Genomic DNA, 11,550 nt, shown 5'->3' on the forward strand with positions numbered 1-11,550 from the left:
ACGAAGGCAAAACAGTACAGCGCCATCTATTTTTTTTGGGAACGTAGCCTGCAAACTCCCTCATTAATTATAAATATGTGCAGATGTAGGTTATTTATAATCATTATGAAGTGAAATACCTAATAATGCAGTGACGTACGCAATTCGAGCGGGCAATTAACAAAGCGAGGTCAAACAAAAGTCGGGACGTGTTGGTGGGGGTTAATCATGTAATAACATTTGCGGGAGGAACTGGTGCGAACCACACAGGGATGGATTTAGTAGGCCCTTGTGTCCGAGAATGAGGAGTAAATTCTGCTCTACATCTACAAAGACTGAAGGGCATATATCTAATTAGGGACTTTTCAGAATACCTATGTACCCCAAAAAATATAGATGGCAACCTTCTAATTGCATGAATAACAGACAGCATCTTTTATCTTTGTTTTTAGGTATAAATGATGACCCTGGTTATGGAAAAATGGAAATTCGATGGAAAATTCCACTTGATATTAACTCAGAATAATCAGATGAATCATCCCTCTCAGTATTCGTTACGATGACACTTACACCCCGTACAAGTACATACGGTAGCCATATAAGTAGGTATGGGTGTTAGTGACACCGTAACGAATACTGAGGGGGATGGTTCAGACCATGATTCTGAGTTGATATCAAGTGGAATTTCGTGTCAAAATTTCATGAAAATTTTTCTTTTCTTTTTAATTATTTTCCAATCCATACTTTTGCGACGGAATTAAATTTCTACTTGATATCAACTCAGAATCATGGCCTGAACCACCCCTCAAAGTTTTCGTTACGATGTCACTAACACCCTGTATATTACAGGGAAGTTTATATTTATTGAATCAAAAAAGGCAATATTAAATATTGAACATCACCTATTTTATTGCAAGTCAAGTTATCCTAAGCCATACATCAGAAAAAAAATGAGACCAGCCAAATAGTCCACATTTCCTTTTCGCTCAGGTTCCCTGCGCGGCCCTGTGGAGTGCGGGCGCTCGGTAGCGGCGGTGGCGGCGCTAACAATGTTGACCCACCGAGCAAACAGCCGCGTCAGCGCACAACCCTATCTCTGCCAGTTATAATATAACATACTTACATCAAGACACTGATTGAATAATTCAAATTTAGAAAATATAAATCTTTAATATAAATGTTTTCAGAGATCCATATCTTCGACATTGATAGCTGTACAGCCATAGAAGTGTTTTACGGGAAGTTATAACAAGAACTTCTAGATGTTCTGTTCTGACCCGTTTTATTCATATGAATAAACATCATAATCATAACTCATGGCGCACATGCGCCAGTTTATCGTTGAAAAATATTAAATTTACGCCGCTGCCGATTGTACTTCTTTTGTCACATATTTTGTAATTGTTTTGAGTGTTGTATTTATATGTGCAATAAAGCGATTTTGTATTGTATTGTATTGTAAATTTGTAGAAAAAGTGGTCTTTCGCCACAAAAGGACTTAAGTAGATATCTACATTTTACATTGGTGCTTTATTTCTGTTCTTCAAATTATATTCAAAAAGATAACAACAAGGGACAAAGATTAAGATAACCTTATGTTCGTGAATATAACATAATCTTTGTAATATTATTATTATTATAAGTGTCAGTCTCTCCAAAACATCTTAATCTTACGCATATCAGGAAAACGTAGGGAAAATATTTTTAATATTGTAATTTTTATTTCAACGAAATATGCAGTTAGTGCAGCCCTAAATCAAAAGATAGAATTATGGTTCATCGTTTGCGTAATAACAGGCGAATGGTTTCAATTATTTCGGGTTAATAAGAAGGGGTTAGATGTTTAGAGTGTAGGTTGGTGATTAAATGTAACTCCGTTTGGCCCGCTACCCTCGCCAGCCGCGCGTGAAATCACTTTGTTCCCAGTTTGCCCTCTCACTGCCATGGTACGTATGTACACCTCATTATTTTACGCTAATCTATGACTATAGATTGATCTTATTAATTATGTACTTAAGTAAGTCATAGGTTTACGCTAAGTACTACAGAGCGCCGTTACATGACATTGCCCGCCGAATGGCCTGAAAAATAAACATTAATATTAGTGTTTTTATTTCTAATTATTTATTAACAATAGTTGTAAATCACACGAACCATTTAATAAATTCACGTAATAAATTAATTAGATTTGTACGTTTTTCGTAGTTAGTGTCTACGGCGTAGCAAATAGCTACGCTTACATTTCTTTTCGAAAATGTATTTAGGATACACACGCAGATCCCTATCTAAGTCTAAATATGTACTTACTTATATCGAATGTGTTAAAAGCTAACACGATATGGAATTACTTCCCAACACTACATTGTAATAACATCAACAACACACATAGCTATATCTGTATTGGTAGTAACTATAAATATGTAAATAATATATCATTACATACTCGTATATTACATAAATGTGTGTCGTGCTGTGTTTATAATATGATCCTGGATGGCGTTAGCAAACTTATGGTCGTGAAATTAAAGGCTGTATATGTGTGTTGCGCGCGTCGCGTAACGTCATTGGGCCGGAGGGCGGAGTCGCGGGCACGCGGCCGCCCTGCGGCGCGCGGCAGTCTTGTTCCGGCCGGCGCGCGCCCCGCACGGCCCCATGGTGGAGCACGCGCTCGTCGACTGCTCCCAGGCGAGCGCCATGCAGACCCTGCCGCCGCCGCCGCCGCACGCGCACCGTGACGACGAGGAGGACCACCTCGCCGATGAATACGTGCAGAACTTTGAACTCGACCACCTCGAAGACCACCAGCAACTCAATGTCAAACGCGAGCCTCTTCGCGCGGGATGGCACGAGATAACCGAGGCCCCGCCGGCCTGCGCCCGCGCCTGTCGGCCGTGGCCGGATGCGGGACCCTACCCGCAGCCGCACGTCGCCGTCGCCGTGGACCCCAGCACTCCTCCGGAGACACCCCCGGCGGTCATCGGCCGCAGCCCCTGCCGCGCCGCCTTCGTCGACGACGTGCTTTGGTTGCCTAACATGCGGGAACCACTCGACATGCGCACCGTCCCTTGCGGGGCATTCGAGGAATGGGATCGTCGCGAGTGGCGCGAACAGGAACACCACCACAACATGCAACAAGTCGCCCTCCGCCCGGCGAGCTCGTGCTCCGGGCTCTCACCCCGGACCAGCCACCACCAGTCATATCAGCCATCTTCGTGTGGGGACGATCTCCTAAGCGACGAACAGCTGATGACTCTGAGCGTGAGGGAATTGAACAAACGCCTGCACGGGTTCCCGCGGGAGGATGTCACTCGGCTAAAGCAAAAGCGGCGCACGCTGAAGAACCGTGGATACGCGCAGAACTGCCGAAGCAAGCGACTGCAGCAGCGGCAGGAGCTCGAGATGACGAACCGGTCGCTGCAGAACGACCTGCACAAGATGCAGCTGCAGCTGGCGCGCGTGACGCACGAGTGCGACGTGCTGAAGCAGCGGCTGGCGCTGGTAGGGCGCGAGCACGTCGTGCCCAACCACGCACCGCCCACGCCGCACTCCTCACCGGAGTTCTTCTCGGAGCTCTGACGGCAGGGCGCGGCGTCGGCCCGCGGCGCCTCCGCCTCCGCCTGCGCCTGGCAGCGCTACTGAGGCCGCCGGCCCGCGCCGCCGCCGCCGCCGTCGACCGGCCGCGCCGCTCTTCACTGCGTTTGAGCTTCTACCATCAGCTCTCTTGTGCTTTTGTTAAGTTTGAAATTTAATTATCATCAGTTCCAGTTTTATAGCTTTTTTTTATTAAGGTGGAACTTTAGAGCCGTGATCGGCGTGCTCGTCTAATTCAACACCGTGTTAAATGTATGGTTGTGTCGTAAGATATGCATAGCTTCGTTACATATGTATTACTAAAATTATACATAAGTTAAAATGACTCAAATGATGGATAATGGAGTTACTGTAAATAGATATATTACGAATTACGAATATTATCTTTAGGATCTGTGTTTTCCTAATAAAATATTCATAAACTAAATCTTTTACTTATTTTTTGCTATTAAACAAACCTTACATAAGGCTACACTTTTCGTAATCCATACACGCAAGAAATAAACAATAATAAAACATTTACAACAGCTTTATTGACGAATTAACTGAGTACCTATTTATATTATGTACCTACAACAATTTAACATTAACACGATTAAAATACTCAAAACTTTTATAATACATTTCCGCTTATAATCCATAAAATTGAATAGCTAGGTACTTACTTATAATATTTTTGCCACATTTTCTATCCATGAATCTTACATACTAATCTTACATAGTTCTGTCTGATCTAATGAGGGACTTTCCAGGCTACGTTCACCAAAAACAACGTAGATGACGTTGTAGAGCTTTAACGAGATAATTACCTATTTTCCAAAATATAACGTATGGCAGAAGAAGTAATATCAAGAAAAAATAATTGTTGCTTGATATTAGGCTGATATTATGTAAGTATAGAATTATGTTGCATATCTATATTGTTTCTCTTTATTTACATCAGAATAATAATGGGTGAAAGATGTAATTGTGCCTGCGTGTAATAAAAAGTGTCATCATTTATACCCAAAACAAAGATAAAAGGCGCACATTTGTGTAATCCATGTAATTAGAAGGTTAAACAAAGGAAAAAATATACGACGCATTATTTATTATATTAGTTTTACGAATTTAAAGTCGTAAAAAAGTATGTTTTGTACTAAATGTACTAAATGTGATCCAACCTAGGAGCAGGATAAGATAGATTTATTGAAGCGAAGGTTGCTTACCAGCATGCCCTAATTTGCCCTACCGGGCAAATTGGAGATGTCTAGAAAAAGTTTAGTAAGTACCTACTCGATTTTTTCCAGATTATAATTATGATAATATTTAACTTTTTATTTATATATACTTACATAAATAGTTAACTAAGTACCTACTTCCTCAAAAACTCAATATCTACCTACTCAGGCTGCGAGCATACTCGTATTTGGTATGAAGTTATAGGTAAGTATCTATTGATTTACAATGGACATTAAGTTTGAAAATACGGTGTAGGCATTGAATCCAATGACTTGAATAAGTATGATTGTGCAATGTAGCATGTCAGACGCATGCGATTGCTCAAGAGTTGCTGAAACCAGGTCATCTGTCCGGCTAAGTATATTATAAGTTGCAAATTCAGCTGTTTAATTAACATCGATACCTAACCGATGCCCGTAACACAGAAATAACTTATTTTCGTATAATAAAAGATAAATTTCTTGAGGCGAAGGTTGCTGGTGATGTTCTTAGAAAAAGTTGAGGACGATCTACTCTGAACCCGCGTACATATATGAAACGATTCATGAATGTGGAGGAGGTAAGAGAAGTGTATCCTAATCGAAGCAATCGAATATCATAATCTCTGCTTACCTCGGTGGGAAATAGGTGCGAGTTCATGTAATGTACCTATTTTTACCGACTTCAAAAAAGGAGGAGGTTCTCAATTCGACCGTATATTTTTTTTTTTTTTTTGAAGACGCATTTGCTTTCTTATTATGTCATATGAAGTGAAGTGAGATAGTTATCATGTACTTATACCTATAGTTACATAATAGTTCATCATTTAGGCTTTTGCATCCCCTCGGACTTTTCTGTCTTCTTGGCTCTGGTAGGTTATAGTTCTATAGAGCTCTTGGCATTTACCTGCAGTGGAGCAGCGTGGGGCTTGTCCCATCCGTTTTTCTATAGACAGGCCCGCTATTTAATAGTAATACTATAGACACATATATAAGCATATGCCCGTTATCCCGACTGGGGTAGGCAGAGACACAAAAAACAGAAGGCTTTCACAACCCATATGGGAAAAGAGATGTAGCTACTCTTGATTAGCAGTCCCAAGATGGATACGATGAACCTTATGGGGAGACCGCATCACCTTTAATAATTTTTTTTCTCTTGTTTGTATTTTATTAATAATGTATTAAACGACACAATTCCTCGGTTGGTTAGTTTCATAATAAATTCGAATATTTCGGTTTTTACGATAGGAAGTAAGACGTAGGGTGTTATGAATTACATTTCGATATATACAGGGTGTTAAAGACATTGTAATGAAAACTGAAGGATCATTCAAACTATGATTTTGAGTTGATATCAAGTGAAATTTTCTGTCGCAAAAGTATGGAATTGAAAATACTTAATAAAAAAAAAACACTAAAATTGGCATGAATTTTCCGACATGAAATTCTGCTTGATATTAACTCAGAATCATGGTCTGAATCATCGCCCTCAGTATTCGTTACAATGTCACCAACACCCTGTACGTCAACTGTTATGTGTCCATATTATGTGACACGTGATGATGTCAATTAACACGTCACTCTTGGGATGGTAAGCTGCATGAAACATTCTAAAGCATATATGCAAAGAACGTGCGTCTGCGCAGTACAATCGATCAGTGTCCGTGAATAACGGATAATAGAAAATTACAGATCTCGTATGACGGATATCGGATATAGTGTGCAAGCTACAAATGGTTCTACGACCACTTCGGATCCTTCATTCTCGGACACGGCTCGAATGTACTGCGAAAACCTAAACAGTGTTACTACAAAACACATACTAAAAATAAACTAGGTTTGAAATAGTATTTCGCGCCGCGAAAGAAGTCGGCGGATTTTAATGAAACTAACTTGACAAGTCATAATTATTCTATGCAGAATCTGCGACAGTAGCGCCGCGGCCTTCGGGACTTCTTTCGTATACGGATTATATTTTAAACATAGTTTATCTTTCAGTCTTTGTTTTGTAGTAACACTGAGCGTATTTTTTACCTTTGGTGGGTTGCTCTTGGCCCCAGACTTGCTCGAAGGCATTGAAAAGGCCCAGAAGGTGCCTGTTCACTCTGGCCTTGAAAGCGTGAAGAAGTTTGAAGCGTGTCTTCATTTATTTAATTTAAATAAGTATGATATCGATAGTTAGGTATAAACAGGATACTTACATTGTTGCAAGACATAGTAATCGTAATTTAATACGCAGTTGTTAGTAGGTATTATGAGCTACTAGTCAGAACGTCTCATGTTCGGCGATAGCGAAACTATGCATTATAACATACATAAGTACATAAAATTACGCCCACGTGATCCCTAATGGGGTGGACACAACCAATTCAATTCAATTTGCAGACAGGGGGGCTAAAAATACCACATCGAAGCAATTCATCTTTTATTGTAATTTGACTAAAATGTCAAATAGCAATATTGCTTTTTAAGATGAATTGCTTCGATGTGGTATTTTTTCACTTAACTAAGTTTCACTGCATTAGAAAAAATCCTCCATCGGGTTACAATGGACAATGCTATGCTCAGGGATGTTACTCCACCAGACAGGGACAACCCTCAGCCACTTCTAATATATGCCTTAACACGGATATTGAACCGCTTGGTGATAGGTTACTAGTTCATCGTTCATAGATAGCTCATCATGTATGGAAGAGCATGACGTCCTAGTTCTTAGCACAACCGGGACACTCTGAGTTACCTTACCGCATAAGTATGCGCGAGTCAGATAATCCGTGCTCAACCTTACTCCTTAGCGGCTTATGACCATTTAGACTAAAGTAAGACCCAGAGGGGGTGAGGTAAATCTAGCTCGGTGTTCGATACGAATTGGTGCGGAGCGGAGAGTTACCATTCTACAGACAATATTATTCTTTATTCTAGAATCTTATAGTCGCTTATACTAGTGGAGTCAATAAAGCCGGAATAAACTTCTAGTTTGCCAGGGACAGGTCTGATTTTGAAGATTTTTTCTTTTGTAGGGATAGTTTTTATATCATTTAAAATCAAAAACATCTTGAGTGGGATAAAGAAATAATATTATAAAAAACTACCCCTACAAAAGAAAAAAAAAACATCAAAATCGGACCTGTCTCTGGCCAGCTAGAAGTGAAGCCCTTTATTGACTCCACTATACGGTTGTACCCCCAGGACGACAAGTATCTTTTTTTTGGGCACGCATTCTGTATATTTTGTTTTGATTCCCAGACCAGGAGAGAAGTTCTCCGTCATGGTGACGCCTAGGAAAGCAGCCAACTTATCAGCTTTTCGACTCTCTCTCCAAATTGAAAAAAGTGCAGATGTAAGCAAAAAAAAAATAACATAGCTGGTGAGTAGTATTTAATATACACTTCTGCCTGTCCTTTTGGGGATACAGGCGTGATACTATGTTGTTGTTTGTTATTGTTATTTTAAAGATTTTGTCCATCCACATTTACAAGTTTCAACCAAACGTTTCATACATTCGAATTTATACCGAGAGCGATGAAATTAGGCGTAATATAACCAAGTCACTGAAGCCTGAAATGTGTCTATAGTACCTACATGCTACATAGTTACTTGGATGCTACGGCACTTGTACTACGGTTGTATTGCGTACGGCGAGGGGCGTGTCTCTTTCCGACACGCCTCGCCAGAAAGAGACGACGATAGCCCCGCCCATTCGCGCCACCACCTAAATTTTACCCTTCACTTATCAACCACGCTCGCCCAACCACCCTAAACACTTACCTTTAAGGTTGAAATTGAAGAGAAACTGGTATTATAGACAGTAAAATAAAATTGTAGTAGTAAAGCACAGCCACCCACGATCTCTTCTCTTGTTCGTAGTGTGGTTTATATGAAACATAGTTATGCATAGATTCTTGTCTGGAGGAATAAAAGTTAAAGACCAGATGGAGAGAGTACAACTATAAGAGAGATTGTCATTCTGCCGTATTAGGTATTTTGGTTTGTAACTTAAAATAGTGTATTTTCAGAATTTAGAAAAGTTCGAAAATTCTTTTGTAAATGAATTTCCAAATTTTCGGGAAAGTAATGTCAATATATCATATTTAAAAAATAAGCTGTACTTCAAATGCGTAGTTGTAAAATAGCCTCCGTGGTCTAGTGGTTAGACCGTTAGGGTTACGATCTAGGTTCGATTCCCAATGGGGACATTATGAAAATTACTTTGTGAGACTACTTTGTTTAGTAAGGACCTTGCAGGCTTGAATCACCTGATTGTTCCAAAAAGTAAGATGATTCCGTGCTTCGGATGGCACGTTAAGCCGTTGGCTATTAGCCGTAAAAACGTCACCAACCCACAGTAGAGCAACGTGGAATATGCATCATGCCCCCTCCGGTTAATTGAGGGGAGCCTTGTGCCCAGCAGTGGGACGTATATGGGCTGTTTATGTTTTGTGTTATGTAGTTAAAAAAATATATTGCCACATTTAAGTAGTGCGATCTTTAATGCACAGTTCATATAGGTATAAAAATTCCTAACTTCTGTTATAAAGTCTCCCATATTTATTCTTTCCCAGCTCCAAGATAAGGCTGTCATGCAAATGGAGGCCTGTTAATGAAGTCGACGAGAATTATGGCCATTGTTAGTGCGGGTCCAGCAATGTAATGGCCCATTTTGTAGGCATACATCATAATAATATATGGCACATTACATATACAGTGCTATTGGACTGCATTTCGGTGTGGGAATTTATGATAATTATATGTACCATTGGCCATGCGGCCATTGGGCAGAAGACCTCTGGACAATATTGTGGGCTTTAATATTTTACAGGAAAGAAAGAAGAACGCATTTCGTTTGTCATTGCGGCAGCCTGCGTCCACAGCGTAGCAATACCGTAGCAGCGTAGCACAGGCTACGTCACATGTATAATATTAAAGGATTCTTTATAAACCACAAAAATTACAACTAGTGAAAATATACAATCAACTACGAATAACATAGTTATCGTGGTAGGCAATATTTAGTGGTATAAATAGATAAAAGTATATGTCGTTTATGTGGTGGAAGCGAGGGTGCGATGGCCGGGCGTTGTGATGAGCCAGCACCGCTCGCTGCGACGCGGCACATTTTTCTAGTGGCAAGGTCGGAGCCAGCTCTGACGTCACCATTACACTCTACTTTCCATTTTCTGAGCTTACCTGACTGTCGCAATGGCATTTATTTACTAAAAGTTTCATTGCCATAGTTTCTGTACCTTTTTATAATTTTGATCCTAAAAAATATTCCTATTTAAATAGTGCTTATATTTATATATATCATATAGATTTATTACTAAAAGTCATCTGGATCCGCAAACAAGAAAAAATAATATAAGTAGTCATTTCGTAACGGACAGTTGGACATGTCCTCATCGGTAATTTCTTACAGCCTAATTTGTTTGGCTGTTTGACAAATTTGTATTGTAAGCAAACAGTCAAGAGAGAGTTCTCGGAAATTGATTTTTCACTCACTCCTATAATTCATCTTGGTAGGTTCAGATGAAGTCAGAAGTAACCTACAGCTACTCCAAGTTAATCGCTAAAGACGTGGTGGATTTAATCTAGAAATCGACATCTTCTACTATACTTAACCTCTCATATGCCGAGATACCAGACACAATAGATTTTACATTGTGTCTGGTCGAGATCCGCGTTCCGGCGTTCGAAAGATTAAGCATAATAAATTTTGGTTAATGTACGTATTTTCCTATAAAGGCAGTATTTGAAGAATGTGTAAAAACAAGACAAGCCTCGTGGTACTCGCTTTATATTAGTGGCACAAAAAGGGCTGATGGCAGCGCACGGCGGCCGGCGAGCTTCGCGCTGAGCCAGCAATGCTGGGTCGGCAGGGTCGCGCGGTCGATACCCCGGGCCCCTCCACACTGCCGCGTCACACAATCAAAAACAGATCATATTTTTGGCTTACAATAACATGTAAAAAGGTAATTTATAAATTACATTGTTCTAAATTGAAAACGAAAAGAAAAAATAACTATTTATAACAGGTGGGTTTATTTTTGGTAAGTATGTTTTTTTTTCTAAGGCACTGCGTTAAGTTTACAGACTATGGCAAACGCGACCTGTTATGTTAAATTTTAATAACTTTAACAAATAATGAAAATTTGTAAGTTGGTGGCTTTTCAAGTTATAAGTACATACCTTTTATTTGATTTTCTTTTCGCTAACACAGTTGGCTGGACCATTATAGACGGCGATACGGCTCACCATCTATCCGGTTGGTCTAACAGCAAGCTCAGTGAGGTGTACTTAGTTTACCTTGCGATGGATGTACCTCTGACTACCCCAATTGCAATATATAGTTTTTTGTTATATAAGTTAATTTGTCAGTAGTTAGTATGGAACTTTTTAACTTACAATTTAATTGCGTAATTAGAAATAAATTAAATTGTAAAATATATTATGTTTTGTTTCAATAAAGCAATAAAATACTTAAATATATGCTTCATAATATTACAATCTAAGCCTATAAGCTAATAAGAAATTTATCTTTAACCTAAAATACCATAAATAAAATATGAATTCCGAGTTTGTCCATTGATACTTTCTACTATTAATGGATTCAGCTTAATTTAAAGGGAAGACACTTTGTTCACGTGTTTTTAAATACACATCTCGATCACCGATTTTTATTGTTCCAGTTATTTCGTTACAATAAACTGTACAATTATGTGTAAAAGATATAATAAATAGACTCAATTTGAACTGCAAGTCAGCTTTATACAACTGCAAG

General features: G+C 39.4%; 1 protein-coding gene across 1 annotated transcript; it reads left to right on the plus strand.

The window, feature by feature from the left end:
- The first annotated feature begins 2,587 nt into the window (after positions 1–2,587).
- Positions 2,588–3,997, plus strand: LOC126366185 (transcription factor MafA-like). The gene has a single exon (XM_050009168.1). The coding sequence runs from the start codon at positions 2,632–2,634 to the stop codon at positions 3,553–3,555; it is 924 nt and encodes a 307-aa protein (XP_049865125.1). The 5' UTR covers positions 2,588–2,631; the 3' UTR covers positions 3,556–3,997.
- The last annotated feature ends 7,553 nt before the right edge of the window (positions 3,998–11,550 follow it).

Source organism: Pectinophora gossypiella, chromosome 1 (assembly GCF_024362695.1).
Source record: "Pectinophora gossypiella chromosome 1, ilPecGoss1.1, whole genome shotgun sequence".
Lineage (NCBI taxonomy): Eukaryota > Metazoa > Arthropoda > Insecta > Lepidoptera > Gelechiidae > Pectinophora > Pectinophora gossypiella.